The 27,870-nt window shown below is 42.7% G+C and overlaps 1 protein-coding gene across 1 annotated transcript; it reads right to left on the reverse strand.

Annotated features, from left to right (window-relative positions):
* Positions 1–400: 400 nt before the first annotated feature.
* yap1 (Yes1 associated transcriptional regulator) lies at positions 401–26,406 on the reverse strand. Its single transcript, XM_071917517.2, has 8 exons — positions 25,717–26,406; positions 23,973–24,208; positions 14,178–14,296; positions 13,218–13,331; positions 7,781–7,950; positions 5,634–5,764; positions 4,132–4,244; positions 401–3,375 (listed from the first exon to the last, which is right to left on the reverse strand). The coding sequence occupies exons 1-8, from the start codon at positions 25,915–25,917 to the stop codon at positions 3,140–3,142; spliced, it is 1,320 nt and encodes a 439-aa protein (XP_071773618.1). The 5' UTR covers positions 25,918–26,406; the 3' UTR covers positions 401–3,139.
* Positions 26,407–27,870: the final 1,464 nt, after the last annotated feature.

Below are 27,870 nucleotides of genomic sequence, written 5' to 3' on the forward strand. Positions count from 1 at the left end.
TTCAAATGGAGTGTCAGCATTTTTCTGAAAGCATCACAATAATAATGATGTTTGCATGTGAAACGTGGTCTATGAGATGTGAATTCTTTGGAATATGGATACAGTAATTAGAAATGTGTTGTACATACAATAATGCACTGCATGTCATTTTAAAACTCTACATTTGCACCATTATTTTTGTGAGAATATGTGACAAACAGAAATTAAAAGGGCACATTTGCCTGACTTTTTCTTGGACTACATGCCGTAAAATAACTGAGATTGATAAATAATTTGCTTATACTAAATACATGTAAATAACTGACTAACATATTTAGAAATAGTTTTTGAAAACATCAGAAAACAGACAAATACGACACATGGAATATATGAAAATCACATACTGACCACACAAGAAAAGTATTACCACAAAGTATATACTTTATTTCAGGCCAATTTCAAAGTATCATATGAAGAGAGATATAATGTAACAGAATTTATCGTTCTAAAACACATGCACATATATCTATCAAAAAAAAAAAAATGAACAGATCATTATTGAATATAAATTCATTTCATGTGCATTTAGAAAAATCTAAATACAAAATCCTTTAACTTGTGTGATTAGTTCTACTGCTACAATGACAGTCAACAGCTAATATGCTCTGACAATTACACACTAAGTAAGCATAAAATCATGTTTCTGTGACAAAATGCATCATTTAGTCAAAATTCTGTAGCCGTGCAATACAAGCACTGTAGTGTACCACTCTCTTTAAAGTCATTTTAGTTGCATTGTTCTCACCAACACTGTTTAACCATCTTATATCCACCATCAATACATGATTTAATGATCAATAAAATCAAAATCAAATGGAAGTGTCTGAAACAGAATCTGTTCTCACAACAACACAATTTTTGTTCACTTTTCTCTGATCTAAACAATGTTGTTCCATCAAGTTAATACTACCAATTTTATGTATTGGCTGGCAATATAATCAATGTGACATACTGTAAGGCTTCCTCAACCAAGGACATGCACGGTAGGCTGATTATTCAAAAGATTACTGCAGTAATGCAAAAGTGTAGCCATGATGTAAACATATAATCATCAAAATAATCTGATCGTGAGGAAGAATTGTCAACGTATTGTCTTCACCGTCGCTGTAGCAGTTCCTTGCTCTGTGAGAATGTAAACAACGTGTGAGCGCTATGGAAGAATCACTTGCTTCTCTGTTCTAAAACCTCATCCTTAAATCTCAGGGTTAGTCACTCAAAACAACCATCTCGTCTAAAAATGGAATCTCTCAGCTATATCTACTCAGACATATCCATTAACACACAAAACCTACATCATTTTCTCATTAGCTTATACATTTTTTTTTTTTTTTTGTTCATACAGAGGCTGATTACAAATCATACCGTTTCTGGACTCTTTTAAAAAAAAAGGGAAGCAGAAATAGGTGTTAGAATCATTACAAAAACATCTTTGGAATCTGCCGCAACAATTCCTGACTGAAATAATTACTGATTGTTTTCTTTATTTTTTTTTTCCACGAGAAATTATACAATCCGTGTAACTCACCGCCGTCAGTCAAACCCTGGCCTTCTACACTACTCCTCTCTTAAACCTGCTTAAACATGTCCTCGCTGTAGTCTATAAGCAGCCCTCATTTCAACACAGCACAGCATAGCGTAGGCCCCCGAGGGCAGGAAGACAATTTCAAACATTGTAACTCTTTTATACTGTAGCGTCGTCATGAGGTTTAATTGATCAAAGAGCTATTGTTTCTGTTTAGCCTAGAGATTTACCTTTTTTTGGTTAATGTTTAGGAATATCTTAACATCGAGAAAAATAATAAAAGCTGCATGTGATCAATAGACATACGATAACACTAATACGTATATAGGAAATCAGAGACATGGATAGAATCAGCTCATTGGCTAAAGAGCCAAAACTGAATCGATTTGTGTCGTGGAAGACTTCATCTCGGTGAATGAATGATCATCTGCTGAAGTGATGTGCTGAAAGTTGACCCTGTTAAAAAGTATTAATTCATCTATGAAAGAAATTAAAAACAAACGCAAAAATGCCATTTGATCTAAGCTATAATACATATGCAATAACCTAAAATAAAAGATAACTAAAAAGATAAAACCAAGAATGAATCATGAAATTAGGCTTGAATAAGACACAAAGAAGCTAGGGTTCAACAACAAAAAAAAAAATAAAATCCCTAAAATCCCCTTATAATATTTGTTTATAAAACAGAAATACAGTTTTGATTATTGAACATTAGCGTACATAAAAGGAGAATGTGGTTGATGTTCGTGAATACAGCCTCTCAGATATTGCTTATTGCTGCAATACAGAAACTTGGTAATTGTTTGCTTTGCTCGTCTTTCAAAAAAATACAACTGAAGGCACTTGATTTGACAAAGGTTTAACTTAGACTTGCTGGCACAGCCAAGCAGCAATGTAGTAGGTCCCCAGGCTCCACCCTCCACCCCATCCCCCCACCAAAGCCAACATGTCCAAACTGGGCCTCGCATTGCCTTTACTCCAAATCAGTATTGTTCTTTTTGCTTCAGATACATCATTTTTGGTTTCTCAGGCTCATTGAAAATAAAAACAAAAGAGTAAAAACATAAAAAAAAGGCCAAATATAATGCTATTTGAGCTAGAAGCAATAGTCCCAAACACAGATAAGTAGTGCTGCTTCACACTATATTGCAGGAAAAGAGGCACCAGAGACTCCAGGCAGTTATGGATGATGGTAGTCCTTTCAAAAAAAAAAAAAACATGCACCCGCCCAGCTCAGCTATGAGGGGGAGACCAGGGGAAGGAGCAACCCCTGCCCCAGGTAAAGATGCCCTAGATTCACTGACAGACCTGTGAAAGATTTGGGGACCCTTGAGTAATTGTCTGTTCATGGGCCAGCCTTGAAGACACAGACAAAATAAAGAGATAAAACACCAGGGAAAAAGAAAAGAAACAGAACAATACTGCCTCAAAAAGAGCTTGGCCTTATACGCCGAGGCAGAGATAGATGTCCAGAGAGGCTCGCTGAAATGTCTTGTAAAAAGCATCTATGCATCCTTCACAGATTAGAGCAGGCAGCAGTTCAGAGTGTAGGGTTAGGAGCAAGGAGCGGGCCTTCTATAACCATGTGAGGAAGCTCTCCTTGTCGATCTTGGTAGCTGCCAGCACGGACTCCATGTCGTTGAGGATGTCGGAGCTCAGCGCCTCCTGCAGGCTGGGCATCAACTCCTCGCCCTCCACCGCCATGCTCTCGCCCTCCAGGGTGCCCAGGTCCACGTCTGTCCCCGGGATGGCGTCCAGGTAGTCAGGGAAGCGGCTGGGCTGCGTCGCCATGGAGGTTGGAAGCGAGTCCCCTGATAGACAGTAAGACATATGTTAAAATACTTTAGACTGTGCCAGGGCATATTTTTCTTGAGGACCCAATCAGCTTAATACATGACAGTAATGAGAATAATTATAGTGCCATTATTGATAATAATAATACTGGTACTAACACTTAATACTTGTGCTTGTCTGTTGTTTTTATTGACTCATTGACAACTGCCGGTCATGTCCATAGCCTTCTTGGACTAGAGGACCACAATGGAAATAAGTCTTGGACTTGCTTGTGTTTTATTCTCAATAGTTTTTTAAGCAGGTGCATTACATTATATTGTACATATGTAACTTGTTTTAAAAATGGCCAAATAAATCAAATCAAAAAAACAAAACAATAATAATACAGTTTTTTTCTTAAACTAGTAATCTGCAACATTTTTCTGCTTTGCTACTCTGTATTGTCGATTGATATAACAGCGATTCAGCCTACACCCATTTCATTTAAGTTTTTACAATTGCAACATTTGCTGTTCTAAACACCCGGAGTTGTTCCTGCAACACTATTTGATTGCCAAGTGATCTTTGGTGAGAAGCGGTCCTTGCTGTGGTGTTTCCCAAAGATATCGCCACAATCAATAAAACAAGGAATTTGCAGAGTACCACTTCAACAAAGTGTTGCACATGACTTTCATCTAAATGCCACTACTGCCTACAAGTAACGTTCAGAGACTTCAGAGGGAAGGTCGTCTCCCAAGAGCATCACACATAGTCCACTTTGCTTCCAGACTCACCTGTGTCCATCTCATCCACGCTGTTGAGGAAGTCGTCTGGAGTGCGAGGGACGCTGTAGCTGCTCATACTCAAGCCGCTGTCTGTGCTCTCATCCCTGGAGTGGTAGGTCCCGCTGAAAACACACAAAAACAAAACACAAAACAGGGTTAAAAACGCAAACTCTGCCCAACAAATCACCATACATCATGACTTTCAAAAAACTTAAGTGCACTTTGTCCCAGCAGAGCTTTTGGATGACTCCACTTAACTCTATTTTGAAACCAAGCTAGATGAATCTAATTAAACAATCCGACAAAGCAAACACAGTAGGTTATTAAAAGCACACAGGCTGAAAGATAACAGGGCCTGCTTCCGATGGCCTTAATTCCCTCGGGAGATTTTGCATATATCCATGTTAAGACAATCACTTGCTGTTCTATCTCTATTTGAATGACTATGGTGACTAATCCCCAATGACGCTCTTGAAACTGAGCTTCACTTTTTTTTTCCTCCCTCCCCTATTGTAGAATATAGGAAAAGAGCAATGATGAAAGGGGCAACAGAGAGACAAAGAGAGGGAGAGAGAGAGAGAGAGAGATTTGACAAGCCTATACTAATTAGCAGAGGAAAAATATGTAGGCAGAGTATGGTAGAGGCAGGATGAATGAGGCCATTGTGAGAGCAGGGGAGTGGAGGGAGCAGGGGGAGGAGGGGAGGAGGGGAGATTAGGTTGGCCTGTCTACTGACTGGACCACATGTTCTCATGGCCTGCTTGCTATTCAGCTCTATCCGCACTTTTTGTCCGCTCGCTGTGGAACTGGGGCTTGGACTGCCGGGGAACCATTTCCCAGAATTCCACGGCGCGGCATTCACACACACACACACACACACACACACACACACACACGCACACACACAGTAAAAACCTCCCGTCCCGAGTTCCTATTAATACCTTAATCGCAACCTTTTTCAGTGTTAGTCTCAATTTGTGCCAGGTTTTAGTCTCTTGACCTGCTCAAGTTGTGCAAGTTGGACACTGGACAAATTTAGACATTACTGATCCATTTCCGTCTACAGTTTCTACAATTGTGGGACCATGATTTTATACTTTTCTTCAAATGTTTACACCAGCATTCGAGGCCTGATTCCCTGTATTACAGCAGTTGTACAGCAGAGGTCAACATTGTGCAGTGAACTCCGGCACGGTGCGGCTGGTCTGAATGAGTCATTACCATGTGAAGAGGGTTAAGCCCAGAGACTGGCCTTCTGTTTTTACTACTTGTGTAACTCAGGGAGCTCGCACCAGAGCTCAAACTCAAACAGCACAGGCACATAGGCTCCGTCTAACAGGATACATTAAGGCCGACGGGCTAAACCAGAACGGGAGCCCTAGCCAAGTGCGCTGACGTCAATCAGCGGAGCAAACTAGCACCTCGGCCGCTATTGTACTAGGAAAATTACCTCCGTTTGCGCTACAGAGGCACTCCTGTACTCCTGGCTTACTTTTCTGTATAAAACCAACCTGTTGAGGAATGGGTCGGAGCTGTTGGCCGTCATGGTCCGGGCGTCCTGGGCCATAGGTGAGGACACAGGGTTCGGGGTGCCGCCGTCCTGCTCCATACTGGTAGGCAGCTGATTCCTCAGAGCCAGCTCCTGTGGGCGATAAAAAACACAAAATCCGTGAGGAACGCAAACGAACCCCCCTCGACTCACCTCAAAAGGTTAATTATTCGCATGTCATTGCCGAATGCCAACTAGAAAATGGTAAATTGAGGGATTACACATAGGCTGCCGGCTTGTTTCTGTCTCTGTCTCCTCTCGCAGAGTTTCAAATTACGTAAGAGACAGACTACAGCTGGAGAGATTTGTTTTCCACACATGCAGTATCAGATAAAGCGGAGGATTGAAGTCATGGCTAAAATGTTTTGGTGTTTTTTTTTTTTTTACCTCCTTCCCTGTAAGTCCTTGAACAGCAGGTTTAATGAGTCGCCCGGTGTCACTGTACCTCGCTATACTTTTACGGGGCCAAGGACAACATCGGGGAGGCAGCCAATGGGATATGACGTTTTTAGTAAGAATGTAAAAATTACTGCTAGACACCCTAGTGGTTAGTAGAAGCCTTTATTGGTTGTGGTTTAGGAGAAATGGACACAATGTTCTCTCAGAAAAAAAAAATGATTGTAGGCCTTCATTAGCCCTTTAAAAAGTATTTTTTAAAAAGTACTTTTTCTTTCTGTCTTCTGTTTATATCTCAGATGTACTGGCAGCAGTACCAGAAGGTGTTTCCTTCTTGAGCAACAAGACCTATCCCTGCATCCCACGCACACATGTAAACAATCTGGTTTTGATTAAGAGGGATTATGAGGGCTGTGTACTGTAAACAACCTTTATGGCTTTACGGCTCTCTTTTTGTGCATGACTGATCAACGTCAGCACTGGACTGTCACCAGCGAGTTGCATACATCTCCACTCATTCTTCATCACACTTTTGCCATGTGGAACACATTTGGGTGTGGCAGGTATTGCCGCAAAATTTGACTTCCACTGTAAGCATACACACACAGTTTCACAATGTCCATTTGTACTCATGCTATACAGTGCAAATACAATCCCAACATCTAGGATTTGGAAGATGTTTGAATCAGTGAAGTGTATTGTCTCATCGTTGCTAATATAGTGTCATGTTGTCTTTCTTGTATGTCTGTTTTGCTGTGTATATATGAAATAATAAAAACATGTAAATGGCAAAAAAGAAATACTAGTCCAAAGCGTGTGCATAGGGACTCATTTCATTTCATGTATACAGCCGTCTGCAGTCGCATCTCCATATGTTTTGTTCATTACGCCCTTTGGTTACCGGGTCAGTGTGGATGTCTGAGGTTCGGATAATTGAGGTGCTACTGTGCTATGAGAGAAATAAACACACTAACACACACTATTGACAGTGAGCAGTACCCAGCGTGATTAACTGATTAACTGTTCATATCTTTTCACTGAATAATGTGTGTGTTAATTGTATTGTATGTTCTCTGGACATTTAAATGCATACTCAGACAGGATAGTCGAGATTGTCTTTTCCCTTCAGGTCACTTCCTACCCCGTGAACTTTTAACAACCACAGTGAACGGCATGGTAAACAAAGTCACCGGAACCCTCATTCATAATCATAAAGTGCTGTTTCTACTGTTGTGACACAGCCTTGAGTAAACTACTGAACTCGGCTGCACCGCCCTGTGTGGGCGGCGCTGTGACACATCGCCGTCAGGAAGTGATAAACTGACCACAGATGACTCACTGAACTTCATTGCAGGGTAGTGTAACAATAAAAGCCCGATCAAAGCAGCTCTAAGCTTCAGCAGTATACCTACGAACAATGACTCAAACTGAAGGGCCTATTCTACGTTTATATTACATTTTACAGTTTGGACATTTTGCTGACGCCCTTATCCAGAGCAACTTTCATTACGTGAGCAGTTAGGAGATCGGTGTCTGGCTTAATGCTTCAGCAGGATACACCGTAGCTGATGGACACACATTGCAAGTATTGAACCTGTGATCTTTCTGATACAGGACGGCCTCTCACACCACTAGGCATTGTACTAGTAAAATTCAGCACATTTAAATAAATACATTTAAATTTCAGAACTGCTAAAAGGTCTGACTCCTGACCTGGGGCCTCTGGCGAAGCAGCTCCTGTTGCTTCAGTCTCAGCCTTTCCTTCTCTATCTGCTGTAGTCTCAACTGGTTGTTGCCCCCCATGACTCCACTGTGGGGGCTGGAGGGCAGCGGCCCCCCCTGCTTCACTGGAGCACTCTGGGAGATCCTCTGCTGGTTCAGGGCTGCAAAAAGAGACAGAAGAGACAGAAGAGAGTTCAAATCTAGCTGTCAGTACTCCACATATGCAGCGGACAGATAGCAGTGCTTGTGAGCTACACTAGGCAACTTTGCACAATTTAAATCCTGTAAGGTGATGTCAGTAACCTGTTCACAGCACGCTCATGTTTACCAGCTTGGCCGGTCTGTGATGCTTTATACCAAAGAGACAACAGAGTTGGTGAGTCCAGCTTTCTCTGGACAGAGCGCTGCTCGCTGCTGTTTAGGAGACTTTTTTTATTTCTATTTGCTACTTGCTGTGGGCAGAGAAGAGTCCATACCCGAAACCAGAGTTTCATTTAGGCAAACAGGGTGAATCTACTGGGTCTCAATTAGGTCGAATAAAACAAGCATATTTTTACATTCAAATCTTGACCAGTGCAGCTTTAACACAATTTGCAATGACTGCAATGTTGTTGACTACAACTACACTAGCATTGCTGTGACTGCTTGTTGTAATGCTTGCCTGCATTCAAACGCAGCATAACAAGACCGACAACTCCTGCAGCTTGTCTGTGATGTGAACTTGTTAAGAGCGGAGCCAGTGCAGCAGGTTGCGTGGGGCAAGGGAAGTCCCAACAGAAGTTTTCCTGCTAGTCTGAAACAACCGCTATTCCTGTAAGACCTGATTCCCACCCACTCCGTGACTAAGACAGGCTTTGTTAGTTTTGTACATTGCATCAGTCATGACTTATCCTCATTGTGCATTTTGTTTCCTTCAAAACAAATCGCAGATTATCCCCCAAGACAGACTGCCTTGCCCTGGCCTGATGTTTCCACTTCAGCCTGTTTAATTCACGCAATATGAGCATAGTGTGCAAATCACAATAATTAATTTAGCTCGGTGAATACATTAAAATCAATGCACTTATTAAGCCCTGTAGGCACAGGCTTGGACGCGTGAAAACACTGTACCACTATTAACTTTAGTTTCAAACTACTTTCACCCAACAAAGGTGATTGCATTAAGCACTAACAAGCTAACTACATGTTTACAATATCAATACAAATGTGTGTGTATTGAAAACCTGCACAGCTGTTCCCTCTTCTTTGTTATTCTTTAGCCTAGCGGGGGTGGGTCTAATAAACATGAGTAAAAAGCAGCAAAGCAGCATCTAATTGCAGCAATCTCTGCATGCAAAGTAGGTCACACGTTTTATCACTGTAGTAGAGAAAGACAAGCGAATGCAGCTGACCACGAGGGGTGTTACAGTAATCAAACCAATGAGGAGCCCTGTTTACTTATGTGCTTGAGGCACCAACCAAAACAAAGCCTTGACGGGGACACAATTTTCATGCGGGGCTGCTTTTCTCTGCGCTGCCCTGCCCGCCCCGGCACCTTTCTCATCACCATTCAATCACTGTCTGTTTACACTATCTCAGTAGCTGAATGAAGCACGGCTCAGGGCGCTCCCTGGGAAGCTCTGCAGGCCCCGCCCTGCCCTGCCTTCCGGCTCCCCCTGTCCACACTGCCCCCCCCCCTCCCTACACACACTCACACACACACACACACACACACAGAGCCAGGGAGCCGCCTCCTGTCTTATCTTTGTCAGATACAGGGCCTTTGTGGCTGGGTCGCTCCACCATCGGGGCACCATTAGCTGTTCCCAAGGCAGAGGTGCTGCACATGGGCCATGTCAGCGGCTGTCCATCTGTTAAGACACGAGCTTTGAAGAGCGCACACTCAAAACAAGGCAAGGCATACGGAAAGAGATCGGACCGATACACAGAACTAGACAAAAGGCCGTAAGTTAACTAGCGCACAGTCTTCCAGCTGAGTTCCTATTGAGCTAAAAGTCAAGGACTCTGTCTCAGACCAAACAGCTAACAGTAACCAGTGTTACTAGAAAAAATATACACAAACAATGAGCGGGGCATATCGAGGCAGGGAATTAAATCTGTGGGTGAGATAGGAGGGAAGGACAGGTTCAGTTCAGGGCCACAGCGATAGTATAAAAGGAGGCCAGTCCGGGCGGAGGGGAGGGCAGGGCAGGGGAGGACTGTGTGTGTGTGTGTGTGTGTGTGTGTGTAAGAGGAAGGGAGGGGGGGCAAACCCAGTGTATACGGGCGGTGATAGGTGGTGGGCCTGGGAGATAAGGGACAAGTTAATGCCGTCTGCCTTTTGTCTTCTTCACGCACCCCTGCAACACAACGAGCCAGCAACACAGGCCCTTATCAGGCGATCACACTGGCAGGCATATTACACCAGAGGATCACCTGGGGCAGGTAGAGTTGAGGGTGTGCCAGCTGTGGGAAGTTCTCTATGTGACCAGGGCACAGCGCCTTTTGAAGGCTAGGTAAATATTTGTCCGCCGCCGATTTAACAAGTTTAAAAAAAAGGTGTTGTGTTTCCAGCCTCTAGATAAGAGAAGTGGAGAAATAGTCTGGACGTGATACGAACACTCTTTTATCATATTATACTCCAGCAAAGTCTGGGTGAAGCCGCCCAGTGGTGACCTGGCATCGGCTTTGCATGGCAGGGAGTAGAGCAGAACAATAAATCACAAAAAGAAAAAAAAAAAATCAAAATCACAATATGACCTTTCTGCAATTTCCAAATCGCAGAGGCTGCAATTAATTGCTCAAGAGTAAAGCGTCCAAAATGAATTTCCAAACAAGGTGTTTTAGTGCTGCAGGTAATCTTTGGTCCATGAATCAAGAACAATATTGATGAAAAACTTTCATCATCCTCAAACTCAGTAAATCCTGCACACTGACATCTATTTTTTAACAAACTTTTAAACAACAATTTTAGGTTCTACAATATTTCTGACATGAACAACTTTAAGTTTAAATCGCAATTGCAATATTCTGTCAAATAATTGCAATTCGATTTTTTTGGCAATATCTTTCAGCCCTAGCAGGGAGATGAACAAACAATATCAGGCAATATCAACATCTGGCCATTAGTTTAGTACCCAAAAAAAAAAAAAAAAATGTGTTGGATTTTCAATTAAATTATTATTCTTTCACTGACAAAATTCAATCTTTTTTGGTTCAGCTGAAAATGCAAATATAAAAATTAAATGAGTTTGCCATTCCTCTAAGTCCTGTGAAAATCACTTGGAAGGTGTCCCTGCTAAACTGCCATGCTGCTGGCTCATCACACCACTGGAAAAGATGAGTGCTTCATGAGAGTGACATCATTAAGCACCCACCAACAAGGTGCCAACTCCTCCGCTGAAGCACTGTGACAGCAGAGGTAGAAAAACAACATCACATGACAGATAATGCGACAATATCTTTGACAAGCGGCTTTACATTACAGCTTCAAAAACAAAATATCAAAATCCCCAGAGGAAATCTGTCTTTTTGTGCGCATGAATATATCCTGCTAGTGTGTTTTTTTTTTCCCCCTCGCTGTCTCTCCGGAGTGCGTAAGAAAAACAACATAAGGGCTCTGGTATATCCACATAGGCCAGCCCCCTTTTGAACTTAGCCACAGTGCACTCATGGCTTGTTCGCTGCTCACCACCTCCTTGGATCTTAAAGGGGATGCATGCTTATCCCGTCGGCATTTTCCCTCTGTTCCTCCCTTTCTCTTTCTTCCCCTTTCGCCTTGCCTCTCCCTGCCCCCCACCTCCCCTCTCACATTGGAGTTCTTTGACTGAAAAGGTCTGGAACAGATTAAGAGTTGGACCACAGAATAAAGAGGCCTGGCAGAGATTCAAGTCTGTCTGGAGCTGGAGCAGAATGGGGCTGTGCCTGCACTGGGCCTCACGCAGGGGAAAGCCAGCCGGCAACAACCCTCAGTTAAAGGCGCTCTGCTGCTTTTCTTCTCAAAGCTCAAATTAGCCTCCATTATCAAAGCAGCTGGCTTATGATTGGAGACCTACATAGCAGCAGTATAGAGCTTTCTGAAGCAGAGGAGTCCATTCCCATGCACAACATAAAAAAAACTCTGATTTAGAATTAACTACAATTATTAAAAGAAAGTTTCCCCTCAAGCACAAAGCCACACATATCAAATATCAAGTAGTTTGAAGTGTACAGCACTTAGAGACCTTCCTAATCGTATCAAAAGGTACAAACAATAGCAGCTGAGCAAGATAAGAAACGGATATACATTTTGAGCCTATAGAATTATGAAGCACAGCAAAGATTTTATCTAATGTGGAACAAAATGGCAAACTTTGATGGCACATAATGAGTTAACGTGGTCTCTTTCTCCCTCTCACTCTCGCTCTCTTTCAGGGGCCCACCAGGCTTGTGTGTTCAAGACTTATAAATCTTCAAAGAGCTTAGCCCATCAGAGCCGCCTTCTCTTCCCAGCTGCCCCGCTCCTCTTACCACTCTATGTTTTGCACTTTCCCGCCCGGCCTCAGAGTGGGGCACGCATTTACTTGCAGAAAAACTGCTCTCTAAGTGCCCGGGCTCGATAACAATAATGCTAAAATTAAACAAGATAACAGGCCGCGCGCTTGTTCACACATGTTGCCTTTGTGAACCGGGGTGAGCTTCCCTGGGGAATGGTGCTGTAATGAAGGGATGGCACCTCAAGCGTAAATGAGTCAGAGTGACATAAGCAGGAACCTTCACCTCTGTGAGCCTTCCTGGCACACAGGAGGATTAGCTCATTCCCATGGCCAGAGAGAGCTCTCACCACATGTACCTGGGCCTGTCACTGGTTCACCAGCCCCAGCCACAACACACTGCAAGCTCACTGTGAAACTTTAGCTTGGCCTGAGGGATTAATGGCCAACTCAGCTGTTGCTGGAACACTAAAATGGCTAACAAAAGGTTAGGTGCTGTTTTTTTTGTCTTCCCAGGCACCTATTAACACCGGGGTGGGGGTATGGTGAGATCTGGTTTTCAGAAGTAACAGGCGGACTTGTCATTGCAAAACAATGTAGTGGGGTGAACTGAACTATGAATCATACAGAATTTTTTTTTCACTATTACAATTGCAGTGATACATCTTTTGCGGATTAGCCAAAGCTTTGTATTGGGAAAAGTGAACTGCTGTCACAAATAGGACCAAATGTTCAAGAAATTCTCTATACTGATATTAGGCCTCCATATAATTGTTTACATAGAGCAATTATATAGTTGCTGTTATTACACCAATTCTTAATTCTGGAATATAAAAGATTTATAAAAAATATAAAACAATGTGTACATCTAACATAATAAATAGAATCTGCATACCAATTTGACTTATTGAATGGAGCCTTAATTGAAGAATAGATTAAAAATCTCTTCTTAAAGCAGCACTTCATGTTGAGCTCACCAAAGCGCGGGTCAAGTCGTGGGTCGAGCCAGGAGGTGGTCTTGTTCTTGTGGTTGATATAGTAAATTTCCCCCTCTGATGTAATGGCTTGTTCCCAGCCGTCAGGGAGAGGACCTGGGGGATGACGGGCAAAATTTAGGCTGGAGAGATCCTGGCGGTTCACTCACCGCTCAGCAACAGCGGCGGTTTTTCTTTTTTAGGACGTAGGGTTAAATTCATGGAGTGAAACTGAACAGACGAGCAAAATATAGCAACATTACATAGCTAGAACCAAGCTTTGGACATGGCACAGCTATAATCAATCTTGAACTGGGAGGAGCAGCGTATGCTATAATATTATCACATGCGTACTGTACTGCTGTAATGCACGCACAATGAAAACAGTGAACTGTCTACACGTGCAATCCACATCCATGGCAACAGTAGCTACGACGCATCGTTTTTCACCTTCGAGAGATGAATAAATCTTTGTCATCTTTCACTGAAAACATATAAGCCTGTCTGTGAGCAAATAAGCTAAAATTAAAGAGACAACCCTATTCCTGACTGATAGTAGACCAGGTGGAACGGTGATGTACTGAGAATACAGAGAGATACTCCAACTGTAAATTCAGCTGCCTGTCAAGGAGCTCCCAAACATGTCGGACAGGACCTGTCACGTTCTACCTCGGTCTAACCCCACCTGGGGCAAATTCCAGCTGCATGGACAGAAGTGAGGTACACCGAGTCTCAGTGACAAGTAAGAACTAGACTAGGCTGCTCCTGACTTCTATGCTGCATATGAAAGTCAGAAAAAGCTCTGAAATGTAATAACTATTCAAACCAACATCAATCAAGGAAGTATAACTTTGAGTTCAAATGCTGGACACACTGCAGGCGTGAGGAATATTATTTGTACTACATGTTACGTGTCACAAGTCTCCCGCGAATGAAAATGTTGAAAATTCAGTGTGTACGCACCGCTGGCCGGGTTCATAAGGTTTTGCTGTTGGACTGGCACAGGACTGGCAGGAGCAGCCTGGTTCATCTGGAGCAGGGCTTTACGTGGGTCCTGCCAGGTGGTGGACTGATCAAGGTGGCTGAAAGACAGAGACAAGATAGTCCAACATAAGTCAGATAAAAGCACCGTGAATATACTCCTACCAGGAATCGGTGGGGAGTTCAAGTGAAGAGCCATATCAATGCGAAACGGCAAGTCACATGCAGGAACCGATGACTCAGAGCAGTTTCAACAAACCCTTTAATGAAAACATTGAATCTAACCCCTGCTTTCTGTAAATGATGACTATCACAGGAAACCAAACTCAATTTTGTCTGTTTGGACATAGCCTGTCCTGTTGGATTACACAAAACTCAGTATAGATTCACATACGGAACCAATTTTTGCTTTGGATAAATTGAGATTTTTTTTTTTTTTTACCCTCTATGGCTGACTTAATATTCTATGTCATGAATCAGGATTTGAAAAACTGCATCTTATTTTGAATTTGAAAAAAAAAAAAAAAAAGGTTCTAAATAACGAACAACAAAACCCAACTGTAGATGACAGCTGAAAATAAATCAACGCAAACATTTGCGACCGTGGGCAAAGCTGAAAACTTTCAGCAGATTGCACTCCGCTTCTCAAAAGGCGATGATTGGTTGCAAAACAACTATTGTAGCGTCAGACACTGTTGCTCCATCTATTTTATGGCTCGTCTTTGCCGAGGGGCGGAGGGGGGAGGGGGGAGGAGGGAGAGAGAGAGAGAGAGAGAGAGAGAGGGGTGGGGGGGGTTCGGCGCATTGTGTTGCATTCTGTGAAGGCATTGATAATTAGTGCTTTGTTGGTACTTGTTGCTTGATTAAGATGGAAAGCTAATACAGGAAGCCCTCCTCTCCCGAGCAGGACCCTCTCCATTGAGGGAGGGTCAGTCCCAGGGCTCAACGCAGGGGGTCCTTTTTCCTGGAAGCAGCTCGGACACTGTGGAGTGTCAGGGGCTTTAACAATCTGGCGCCACATTTACAAAGCTTTCACCTGCTTGACAAAGGCACAGACTGAGCTACGACCTAAAACCCCACTATTCACTTGTTCTTTTTTTTTTTTTTTTTTTTTTTTTTTAAACCATCCCATTTAAAAAGACACCCCCCCTCCCCCTCGTCCCTCCTTCCCTTCATGCAAATGGGCACCGAACTCAAGCAGTTTGTTTATGCAACAACGCAACTCTTACGTTTACATCGCAGCGGCGGTTGAATTATTTCAGCACACATACACGAAAATAGACAAAACAGAAGCAGGGTTTGTATCGGTACTGAATAAAATTTTACCCCTCAGCCGATAACAAACATGTTTTGCGCTATTCCGCCCACTGTGATTCTTTACAATTCGGTGTTAATTTGATCCCAAAGCGCCATTAGCCCAGATTTTGGAACAGCTGGAGTGAAGTGAGAGATTCGGAGAGTTTCTCTTGGCCTCTGCGGTAATCCCAGCCTGCCTGTCTGCTCTCTGTCCCAGGCCAGAGAGCGAGAGGGCCTGACTCAGCACTCCTCCCCCCCACACAAAGCAACCCATTTTGAAGCCCCCTCTTGTTTATGCTTTACTGATCAAAGGAGCTGCCAAATCCCCCACCAAACCCTCCCCCAGCCTTCACACACACACACAGAGAGAGCACACACACACACACACCAACACACAAACACCACAAACCAAGCAAAATAGCTCTAACTGCTCAGACTGGAGGGGCCCCTTGAGAAGGAAGGGTCACAGGGGGCGGGGAGAGACGACTACAAAAAAGAAAAAAAAAAGAATGAAAGAGAAAAAAAAAAAAAACAACTACGGAAGCAATCCCTCAGAACTCCATTGGCTGCATGAGTTGCTGTGGTCCTGTTACACTCCGAGCGCCCAGCCCCCTCCATTGCCTCCTTCCCACTCTGGAAACTATGACATTTATTATAGAGGGGAGGGGAGAACAGGGGAGGGGACAGCGGACCGGGAGAGGAGCGCTGGGATAAGGGAAGGGAGGGCTTATCGTAAATGAGAGGCCTGCACATCCTGGTACACCAATGCAGAACAGAAATGCTACTATTGGAGCGCAGGGCTGGAAACATGCAACCTCAAAGCACAGCAGAGAACTGGTCATAAATAGTCTTTAATGCTTTAGGGGAGGACAGTGAAGTTGTGCTTCTTTCAGCACAGATGAAAGTACAAATATTGAACTTTCTATCAAACAGTCACTGGGCAGAATAAGTTTTGCAGCCCAGATCAATCGAAACAGAGCTGAACAATGCTTCATTTCGAAACAGAGGTATCAGGATGATAATCAAAAAGCCTGTGATAAGACCCACGCTTCCTCAGAGTTTCTGAGTGAGTGGCACACTGCATTCAAAGTTGACTTTTAGAGTGCGTATGTGGGAATTGAGAGAACCGGTAAATCAGTTACCAGGAGCCAGTAATTCATCACCAGGTTTTAAAACGAAAAGATAACCCATTCACTCAACCTGCCCCGAACCCTGCGCAGCTAGCGCTATCCAACGCTTACTGTAGTAGGGGAACATAAAACAATGTCATGGCAACTGCTGGGACGGCTGGAGGCCAGCAGTTGTTGTGAGGAATTGCTGATGATTTGAGGCCTGTGGGGTCACAACTGCTTGGTGTTGTCTTCACATGTCCCTCACGTTAAGGCAAGCTCAGCAGGACAGCCGCTCCACCCTCCCCCTACCTATAACCCCCGGGGCAGAGCGGTGGATGCAGAGCAAACCGGGTTACGGCTCAGTTCACATCTCGATACTCTTGTGACTCACTGGACAATAGGGATGGGATGATGTGCTTATCTTACGATATGTTTTGATAGGCAATGCGGGGTTCATGCTTCGATACAACCACGATACGATGTAATAAACAATAAAACTTCAATGACAACAAAGTTTGACCGTGCAGAATTATGTTTATTTTCTGAGCCACAAATCTTTCTAGCGATGTCATTGGCTTGCTAGAATGTAAACAACAACGTAAAAATGTCATTACAAAGTTCAAAAATTCATCTCATTTGCGATTACTACAGCAGAATAAAATGGAGCCAATATCAGAAATATATTTCTGCCCCCACGATACGCATCGTCACATTTTTGTATTGCGATATATTGAATTTCGATATATCATCCCATCCCTACTGGACAAAAAAAACATATACAATCCTCTGGTGCAAACCTCAGGATACCGACCCATGACCAAGTCCGGATCTGGAGCATGGGGCTTGGCTTGCACATTTTCACTCAAGCTGTCATCATGGTGGCCTGTGGGTTAGGAGAGCACAGAGCGGGACTCTCCATCCACCCAGGCACTCGACATCTCCTTGACTGATGGCCCAATTATCAAGGTGGTGTTTATTGTGCCAGCGTTATTTATAATGTCTCATGCTGATGGGGTGGGGGGGGGATGGAGGTGGGGGGCTCTTCACATAAAGGCTAAACCTGACTTCACTTAAATGATTTGGCACACACACAGGGCCAATCGGATGGGAGCTGGGTCTCAGTTGTCTTTGCTTTTATTTATTATGCATCGAGATCAATCAAGATGCAACTCATCTATCTGTGACTAAATGTATATCTCATCTAAAAGACTGCGATAAAATCAAAAACAATACTGGATAAAGCTTGCAAGAGAAATTTGAATGCTTCACTTTTGCTGTGGTTTTCAGTGACTGATTATAGCACAATGACAAACATCCTGCCACACAGAGGCCCTATTTACACCAATGAAAACGGTGGCATTCACATCTGGCTTTGAGGGGGACGTTATTGCCAATGAGAAGTCAATTCTGTGGTATAAATGACTCTGAATCAGCTCTACTGCCTGCCAAAGTAGCGGATCAAAGCTAGATTTGACTCCAGATTGACCGTTTACCCCAGCAAAACTGTCCCTCTTCAGAGCCAGATGTCAAAAGCCATGTTTCTCTGGTGTAAAATAGGGGCAGAGTGCAGCCGTGATGAAACACACCCCACAGCTGAGTTGTCAAATGTTAAAAATGGGATCCTCAGGCCACAGGAGCTCCACCCAGGGAGTGTACGGTGGGAAGGTGGTTGAGGCCGATGGCTGAGAAGCGCTCTGAGGGAGGCCAGATCTAATCAGGCTTCTGAGACGAGGATGACCACCTCCACTCTGGTTGACCGGGGATGCCTGGCTGCCTCTCTATCAGCAGGACATCATCAAGAGAGATTATTGGGCCAACCTCCGTGACCCTACTGTGGGTTTAGGTTTCCCTTTGAAGGAGGGCTCACATCACCAGACTCACTAACGAAGCAACTAATTCACAAAGTATCAGTACTGTCAGTGTGGCTCAGGAGGTTCACTTCTACTCACATTTTATTTGCCAAGACTAATTCGAAGACTAGCTCTTTAAATTTATTTTTTGAGTGCTGTGTTAGATGAAGCGGTCAGTCCACAAGGCTTCTACATCCTATTCAGCAAAAACTGTGGCTAAGTCCCTTGAGCGCAATACATGTACTGAATTTAATCATTGCAATTCTTTATTTACAAAAGTCACATACTCAAGTAGCTACTACTATCATAGTAGCAGTCCAATAACTTACACATAATGTATTGCGTATATATATTGTTTTTCATTTTTTACATTTTTGTTATTCTCATTAGATTTTATGTTGACACCTGCACCAAGAGAAATTACTTGTACATTGTACTTGGCAAATAAAAGTTTCTGATTCTGTTTCTGTTATTGCAAGGGTCATTTTCAAATACAAATGTTAAACCATGCTACAATATAAATCATAAATGTGTCATTTGTGATCAGATGTTTCTTTACTTTACGTAAGTGCTACTCAGTTAGCATGCGGTGCTGTGAGTTTGAGTAGTTTTGGGAACTCTAAAGCCCACCTGAGAAGGTCCACTTCTGAATGAAGACAGATACTACATCTCTGTGGAGATGCCCTCAGTGACAGTGGAGGCATTGATGTCTGGAGCAGAGGTGTTACATCAAGACTTTGGTAAACACTAGCCTGACTTTCTCACAGTCCCATTTGTGTACTGAGCTGACAGGCCCCAGTTGAACAGGAAGGGGCTTGTCTGTGTGTGGTCAATAAACCAAAAGTTTGACAAACACAAAGTTGCTCCAAATGAAGGCTTCACGCAGGCTTACAGCCCACAGTCCTCCCAGCACCATTTGTGTGTAACCTTGGTTCAAAATATCTTAGGATTAAGTCCAATTTGCATATTTATCACTTCCAGGTTTCTGCAGAGTTTAAGTAGCTTAAACAACAGTTGATAATCAGAAAATAGCTAGTACACATGATGGCAACATAAGAAACTGAATGTGAGATCGATGTTTACAACTTATACCACTGAATTCCAGTTTGGATAATGGTGACAGATAAACACTGCTGTGGCACAAGGATATTTCACACAAATGTGCTGCAAATGGAGAACTTAGAAAGCAGACCAGGTGGCCGACTACTTAATTTGAATCAGCTGAATCAAGTTTAGCACTAAAATTCTTAGAAAAAAACTATTTAAAGACTTGTGGACTCAAGTAAGTGCTTCACCCAGTAAGTAAATGTTAGAGAAAATGAATCTAAAAACCAAAAACAATATATCTATTAAGCACAAACTAAAGGAGATCAGCACCACACAGATACCCGACTGCATACAATAAGAGCATAAGGTCCAAGCAAACAATTTGATAACTAGTCTCGAGTCAGCGCACACTATATGTGGCTTCCTGAACAGCTGTTGCACTAAGAAGAAGTCAAAGAGACCTCCTATTAGAACAGGAAAGATCAGTCTGTTTAGTGCTCATGGTTACCTGGGGGCATGCAACTTTACAATGTAATTGCACAGAGTAAAAACATTGAAAAGAAACATAAAGCATAGCCTGTGCCATGAGAGGAAAGGAGGAAGGAATCAACAAATTTGGTCACCATGAATAATGAAATCAGTAACTTTATAGTCTGGCTGCCACTTATGATCATTTACAACCGCCGTTACGTAAAACAGGTGAACGTGAAAAAAAAAAAAAAAACACAACTTGGTGAATCATAAACCATTCCAGCTATTGCAAAATAGGCTCATCACAAAACAGTTTAAAACCAATTGGGGAAGTAGAAAAGTGTCCGACATCAAATAGCTCTACCTGGCCCTGAGGGCAGATAATGGCTACTCCCCCAAAGCTTTCCTCTGCTTAGGGCTGACTTCCCACGGACTAAAACCCCATTCAAAGCTGCATTTAATAAGCCCCCGGAAACAGTGATTACCCCTCCTAGTTCACTGGTGTGTCTAAATTAGAAACCTTCATTAGTTTATGACCCAGCCCTGGAGACTGGCCCTGCCCCCCATCCCAGCACCAAGCAAGGTGACCCAGCCTCCCTGCCCCTGCTGTCATAAATCAAAGGCCACAGCAAACTGCTGGAAGAAAGAGGAGGAAAGGTCAACAGACTTTGTTGACATTCTCCCAGTCTTCTCCCAGCTTAAGGTTTTTGTTTTTTTTATGAAGCCCGGCAAAACAAAATGAGATCTCGAGGCACGAGATTGCTCATATCTCACCCCTATCCACATTCAAGAGAAGAAAATAAAAACACTTCCTTCCAAACTGAAACCATCATCACCGCTACACCGGTACTGGAGTAAATCATTTATTAGCACTGATTAGAATTCGCACCAACCTCCACGTCTGACAAAAGCTTCAATTGTAAAGAACATAGTAAAACTGTAAAGAAAGCCATTGCTCTCTCTCTCTCTCTCTCTCTCTCACCGCCATCTTTAAACTTCATCTCAGCCATTTGTCTATTTTTGGATGGCTCACATGAGACTCAACAGGCCTGTGGTCTGAATAAAGATCACTGTTTCACTGCTGGGACAAAGGGAGGGCCGGAGTTTCTCTTGGCCCCTCTTCTAGTCATCTCCACATGGCTGCCATTTAACTCCATTGACACAAAAGAGGCACCATCACAGCGCCACGGCTCCATTCATACCGAAACGGACCCTCGCTTTAAAGGGAGCGGGACACCGGCGACCGCAGCGCCGCTGTGACTCACCAAGCCATTCACTCCCTACCGGAGAAGCAGCAGATCCCGGCTAGTGACTCATAACGTACTGACAAACACAGAAAGGGCAACAAACATGATTCCTGACTAAACTTTCACTCTGGCCGAGGGTTAATATATGTATGAGAGGACAACGGCGGTCACCTGAGTGAAATATGAGCCCTGTTTCTGCTCTGTCGGCTAGTGACTGACCCCCCCCCCCCCCCCCCCATACACACACACACACATACACACACACTCACTCTCTCACTCACTCTGCTTCCCTCCCTCTGCAACACTTCTGTGTCAGACAACCCCTGTTTATAAATAGGGGAGTGTCTTTTCCAGCAGCTCTGCCGAGGCCGCCTTTAATTTCAGATCAAATATCTGCACTTTGATGTGCGGTGGATCGAGGTTTCCTCACCTGAACCCAAACTCTGTGTACTAAGCACATAGTTACTCCAGTTGTATAGTAATTGAGCATATAGTTACTCCAGTTGCATAGTAATTCTGCGATTTAAGTACTGTTTTGCTTTCATTATAAATAACGAGTACATAGAATAAGCTCATGAAGATTACGGAATTGTTATATAACAAGGCAAAAATTACATATCGTTTTAATTTAAAAGAAAATCACTGACGTTCAGTTGCTGCAACTGAACTGAATCCTGCAGCAAAAGTTTCATCTTTAAGGTAAACAAGATTTCATTTTCCAACCCATACTTTCATTTAGTTTACGAAATTGCTTCATTGTCTGGAAGGGCATGAGATCAGTCAGTTTCCAAACAATCGCAGTGATCCTGCGAGAGTCTGTGAGAATAGCTTTTTCTCTCTCCCACCCCCCAATCCTTTGTACAATTTCAGAAGAACCTCCCCAAAATGGGCCAGATGTTGTCCAGATGTGAGACCTTCAAACATCTGGTACTGAAAGCTCTCTTTTTATCCCAGTAAATTTGAGGGCTATCATGTTTGTTCAGACCCTGTTGGTCAGAGCGGCGTATTTCAGAAAACTGACAGCATTTTGTTTTTAACAAGAGCAGGAAGGAAGGTTTTCAGTGTCAAACTCATCTCTGAACACAAACGTCCGAACATTTCATAAACTGTGGATTAGCTTGACATAAATTGTTGACTCGAGGACGTCACTTGTATGAATAATTCAATGAACTACAAGAATAAATGCCCATCTCATCAGTAGAAAGTACAGAGAATGAAAGCATTGAATGAGTCATTAATGACTAAGAAAGTAATGAAGTCTAGAAACAAAACCCTCACACACCAAAAACCTACTGATAAAACTCAGCGACGGACCTAATGGCCTCTGGTATAAGTACTACCTACTATCTCAGAAGTTTACTTTGGATCATTGATGTGGAAGAGATCCACTTCTTAGGAGATGAGTTTTGCAGAGCGGCCTGTCCTCTGCTGTCTGGGGCAGCTACAGTGGTCCATTGTTTCTATTGAAACCTGAGCCCAAGAAAAGGAACACCAAATACAGCAGCAGTCCCTCAGAGGAGTCCTCTTGTTTGCAGAGGCCACCAAATTTAATAACCTACAATTTAAGTATTGCAATTGCCTCTTTTTGAGCACACTGGCCACTATTGTGCACTGCAGCAGATTTGCAAATTATTGTCAGCATAAAGTACACTGAGCAGGGCTGTAGTACTTGAGTCCGGTCTTTGTCTTGAGTCCGGTCTCGAGACCACTTTTCTGACTTGTTGGACTCTTCTCGGTCTCGTGCCTGTTTTGACTCGGACTTGTCTTGGTCTTGGCCACTACTGGATATTCACTCGACTTTTTCCTGCCTATTTAAAAAATGTTAAAAATTGATAATTTCATTGACGTTTTGTTTACTTTTTCCCCAACAATACAAACAATTTAAGAGATTTCAACCTATGTATGTAATGATCCTCAACTGTCTATACATTGATTGTTCAATTCCTATGCATTGATAAGTTGGACGTTGAAGTGTTTAGTAGAGAGCTCCAGCAAATAGATCTACGTCTCTGTTGATCCTTAAGAAACTCCTTAAGCATTGTTTTCACACTTGGAAAGACGTGTATGCTGTTTATTGCCTGTTTTGGTCTTGAATAGGATTCAAATTGCTTTGGTCTCGGTCCCGACTTGGTTTTAACCCACTTTGGACCTGGTCTTGATTCAAACTCAACTGAATCTGGTCTTGGAATTGTCTCAGACTCGACTAATGTGGCCTTGACTGCAGTCCTTGTCGCTGAGCGTAAATATTACAATGAAACTCCTCGACTCTGCAACATCCTGAGAGATGATAACAAGAACCTGAGCAGGGTTCCCACGCTCACTTGGACATCAAATTCGAAGACTTTTCAATGACTGTCATGGTCTTGGTTGGTGAAATTCAAAGACTCAAAATTGGCATGTTTTGGTCTAAGACATGACATTGGCCAAAATTAGACATCACAGATTTTATAATCATGACCACGTCAAGTCAAGAAAGCATGGTGAAATCTTAAATTTTAAAACTGCTGCTATGTCAACACAAATATCCATTGTTTTCCTCAGGATGTGAAGTGTTGATCCAAGACATGTCCAGAGGGTGGAGGCATACTGATGAATTTGGCTGCTGTATTTTAATTTCATACTTCATTTTCACAAACCTTTAAGCCCATATTTTATGTTTTTCTCAAATCCACAAACGTTCATGGACTTTCCAGGCCCGTGGGAACCGCTGTGTAAGGCAAGAAACAGTGTTGACACGGCTGCCAGCACACTTACTTCAGGAAGTATCTCTGGCCGGAGGCGGTCTTGGCCATCTCCCACCCCGGGGGCAGGGGCACGTCATCGGGGATCTCATAAGAGGACTGACGGAGGTGTTGAGGGGAGGCACCTGCTGGGGCCATGCCTGACAGGGAGCCGGGGGAGACGGCTCCCAACTGGAGCGAGGCGGGGGACGAGTGCGCACGGACATGGTGGGGGGTGAGTGCCCCGGCTGTCCCGGCATCAGTGCTGGCCTGTAATAGGGGGGGGGGGGGGGGGCGGAAGAGAGACAGGAGATGTAGGACAGGCAGTATGGATTCACAACAGCATGAGTCTATAAGTAGATAAAAAAATAAACCAATTTTCCACAGAGGACCATTCAAGTTAATCAAATTTCATCTTATATGATTAAAACAAGAAATAAGCAAGGCTAAAACTTAACTTTGTTTCAGTTTCCCTTATGAAACAAGACTATAGTTAAATGCTTATGAGGTTTGAAAGGATACTATACAAATGTCACAGCAAAACTATAAGCCCCTATAGGAACATTATAGTGATATTAGAGGAGATAAAAATACCATAAAATATAATAATGTCACTATAAACTAACTATTTATATAAATATAGATACAACAGGTCCCTATAGGATTTAGAGGACACACTAGGACACACTAGATTGTAGGATACATTAAATCCCTATAGGAATATTAGCGATTTTTGTTTAGGGGGGTTCTGCAAATGATATTACCCAGATTATTTTGATGAAAACGGATCATTATCTGTAACATTTTAATCCCTTTATTTATGTGAGGAAGCTCTGTTCATGGTAACTGTAAGTAGGCCTAAGTTTGAGTGTAGGCAGAGGGGGTCCTGGGCCTGTGTGGGACTGCACAGAGCGCAGACTCCGACACGTCTGTGCCGCTGTGCAACGGCGCATGCGCGGTGTTGACAAAACTCCAGAGGGATCATAGGCAACAGTTGGGGGGTGGAAGGGAGGGGAGGGGGGGGGTTAGTAAATAGGACAAATTCAGCCATCATATGATTTCTTGAATTTAAAAGCTTCTTGACCGACTTCTACAGACTCTCCATGTTTATTTCCACATGCTGGTCAACTTTCAAGTCTTTCCACTGAGTAAAGTCGTGAATATTAGTACATAAATAGTGTGTATTCTTTATAAAAGATGAAGTGTCTGGCTGATCAGCCAAAAGTAGTCTTAATTTGACAAATCAATGACCACTTGCAGAATAAAAACATTCTTCTGTATTGCTATAGGATCAAGTTTATTAGTATTCAGATGGCCTAACAAATATGGCCTTTAAGATTGTGTTTATTCTGTCTTCCATGCATAGGCCCTATATTTTTCCAGTGATTGGCATTGGAGGGTCCCATTTTATTTCTATTTTTTGAAGGGTTTAGCGAATTGTAATGAAATACATTGTAGTAAACAGTGTTATGCGCCTAGAGGATACATGAAAACAAGTTTCATAACTGCAAAAACAACCCTTACGAAAAAGAAACATAGTAGCCTAATTCTATAATAGTTTAGGAGATGACTGTACAAATATCACAGCAACAACTATACGTCCCCATGAGAATATTATAGTGATACTATAAGGGCTAAAAACTAGACCATAAAGTAGGATGAAGTCTCTATAAACTCACTGTTGAGTACCAGAGACGCACTCTTAAGTTCCTATAGGAATATGATGGTGGTTTTTGGGGATGGGGGACAGGGGGACAGGAGAGACAGGCCGGTCTTACTTGTCTGGAATGGGACTTTGGTTCGGGAGGTTTGAAGAAGGAGTCTGGCAGCTTCCTCAGCCTCATGGGTACGGAGGGGGGTACGATGGTGTTTTTCGGGTTCATCACGGCGTTGAAAAGCGCCTCCAGGTCGGTCTCAGAGTCGCCCCGTACATGGACGATTTGGTGTCCGGCAGGAGGGTTATGCTGGCTCGGATCCATTATCCCAAAAGTCTGCGAACTTTACTTGTCCGAAACTGTTATGTGAAGTCAAAAGAATCGGCGTTTAAACCGAATCCCAAACTTTTACGCAGCAGGAAAAGTGGAAATCTCGACGCCGATCAGTAATATTTGTCCCGAGTCATTCTACAGTTGGGTAGCCGACTGCTTTTTTTCCCCTCTTCCAAAGTGTGTTAGCTGTCGAAATCTGTAGTCAAAGAAAGCGTTTTCCTGTTGTTTCTTGAGGGCATACTGAATGTAACAAAGCGCAGATCTACTCCACACTGTAACCTATGTTGTAGTCTGGCCCCAACTTTCCAAAAAAAAAAAAAAACGCAGACGCAGCCACAAAAGAATAAAAAAAACACTTGCCTGGAAAAGTCCCAGTTTAGTTGTTTTTACGCCTGGTTTAGCCTGTTACTGGCTCTTCTTAAAAGGAGGATTCATAGTGCGCAGTGGGCTACAAATCGCCGCAACTCACTTTCTCGAAAAAGTTTTGCTTTACTCGGGTCTAAACTTTGGGCAGGACATCAAACTTTATGACTCATGGGATGTCTGCTCCAGAGGCGGAGCTTGGCTTTAATTGGGACAAGAGTCTTTAAAGGTACAGTCAGTGCAGCCCGGGGGCCCCCAAACTTTCCTGGTGTCAAGGACCTCCCTAATAGATCCACATCAGACCAGGGACCCCCATTTGATCTGATTTTGTCCAAAAGATCCCCATCTGAGAGTACATTTGCTGTTTTTGTTGTTAAATATGAACTGAAATACAAAGCTGTGTCAGGCGTTCTCAAACTTATTCATCATGTCACAAACCCCCAGACAGACACACAGACCCGTTTGACAGCGTTTTGCCCCAGCAGAGCCCATATGGGATGACTTTTGTTGTTGTTTATTTAACACTGAATTGTGAAAATTGTCTTGTATGTGGGGAGAAATAGCGCTGATTGGAAAAGTCATGCTTATACATTCTATAACGGGGATAATGTCTACTGAATTATAGTTGAATTAAACTATTCCCCCATTTTGCTGTGGACCCCTTGAACCCTTCCAGGACCCCTGCAGATCCCAGGACCCCACTTTGGGAACCATTGAGTTTTATCCCATTTGCAGCCCAGAATGGTCAAATGAGGTTATTTTTGTAATATTTCAATATTTAGCCTATTTGTTGAACTCCTAGACCCACACAGATTTTTTCAAGGCTAAAACAAATACACAAACCTGTGAAATATTTATATGTCCGAGCAGCATCATAACAATCGTGCAAACATAATAAGCCAAAACCAATGCTTCAACAAATGCTTTCTTAAAATCATTGTTTATTTTAAAAGTCTAATAGAAGTTACGTTTTAAATTCCTAGCAGGATTAAGTGATGGAATTTTAATAATAAAATAAATAACTGAAAATGTTGTTTTGAGAATGATGTATATAGGCCTATTCTTCAGTATAACTTAAAAAGATTATATCCTTCTTTCTCAGCACATTGTTCTTATAACCTGTCACTCAAAATTAACATAATTGGCTTTTTTCTCCATTTATTAATTTGTTTGTTTATTTGTTTGTTTGATTGTTTACATACTTGCTTACTTTTTTATATATACATTTTTTTCTTTTTTTGTCATTACATTGTTGGCTGTAGGGTAGATTAGGTGGGGTAATATAAATTTTCACTTCTAGATGATTTCAACAAATAATAACAAACCAAAGTTAAATTTGTCTCATCCTTATGTATAATTGAACTTTTTTTTCCTTTTCTTTTTTTTTTTTTTTTTTTGTACTATTGTCACATTTAGACTATAAACAATTGCAAACCACAAACCACACTTGGAGTTGTCTCATCATTATGCATAATGGTAGGGTTTTTTTTTTTTCTTTTTTACAGTGCTGCTGAAAAGTAGATCCATGCAGTTCCCACAATTGTTATGCAAATGAGGCCCCTCGTTCCATTGAGAAATCAT

The sequence above is a fragment of the Centroberyx gerrardi genome, chromosome 6 (genome assembly GCF_048128805.1).
Source record: "Centroberyx gerrardi isolate f3 chromosome 6, fCenGer3.hap1.cur.20231027, whole genome shotgun sequence".
NCBI classification, from domain to species: Eukaryota; Metazoa; Chordata; class Actinopteri; order Beryciformes; family Berycidae; genus Centroberyx; species Centroberyx gerrardi.

Bases quoted from the DNA above. Each gene is read 5' to 3' on its own strand.
- yap1 (XM_071917517.2), bottom strand. From the start codon at position 25,917: ATGGATCCGAGCCAGCATAACCCTCCTGCCGGACACCAAATCGTCCAT. The intron at 13,332-14,177 runs GTGCGTACACAC...GTCATCCCCCAG, and splicing joins CCTTATGAACCCGGCCAGCG to GTCCTCTCCCTGACGGCTGG. The intron at 5,765-7,780 runs GTCAGGAGTCAG...TATCGCCCACAG, and splicing joins TGCTTCGCCAGAGGCCCCAG to GAGCTGGCTCTGAGGAATCA.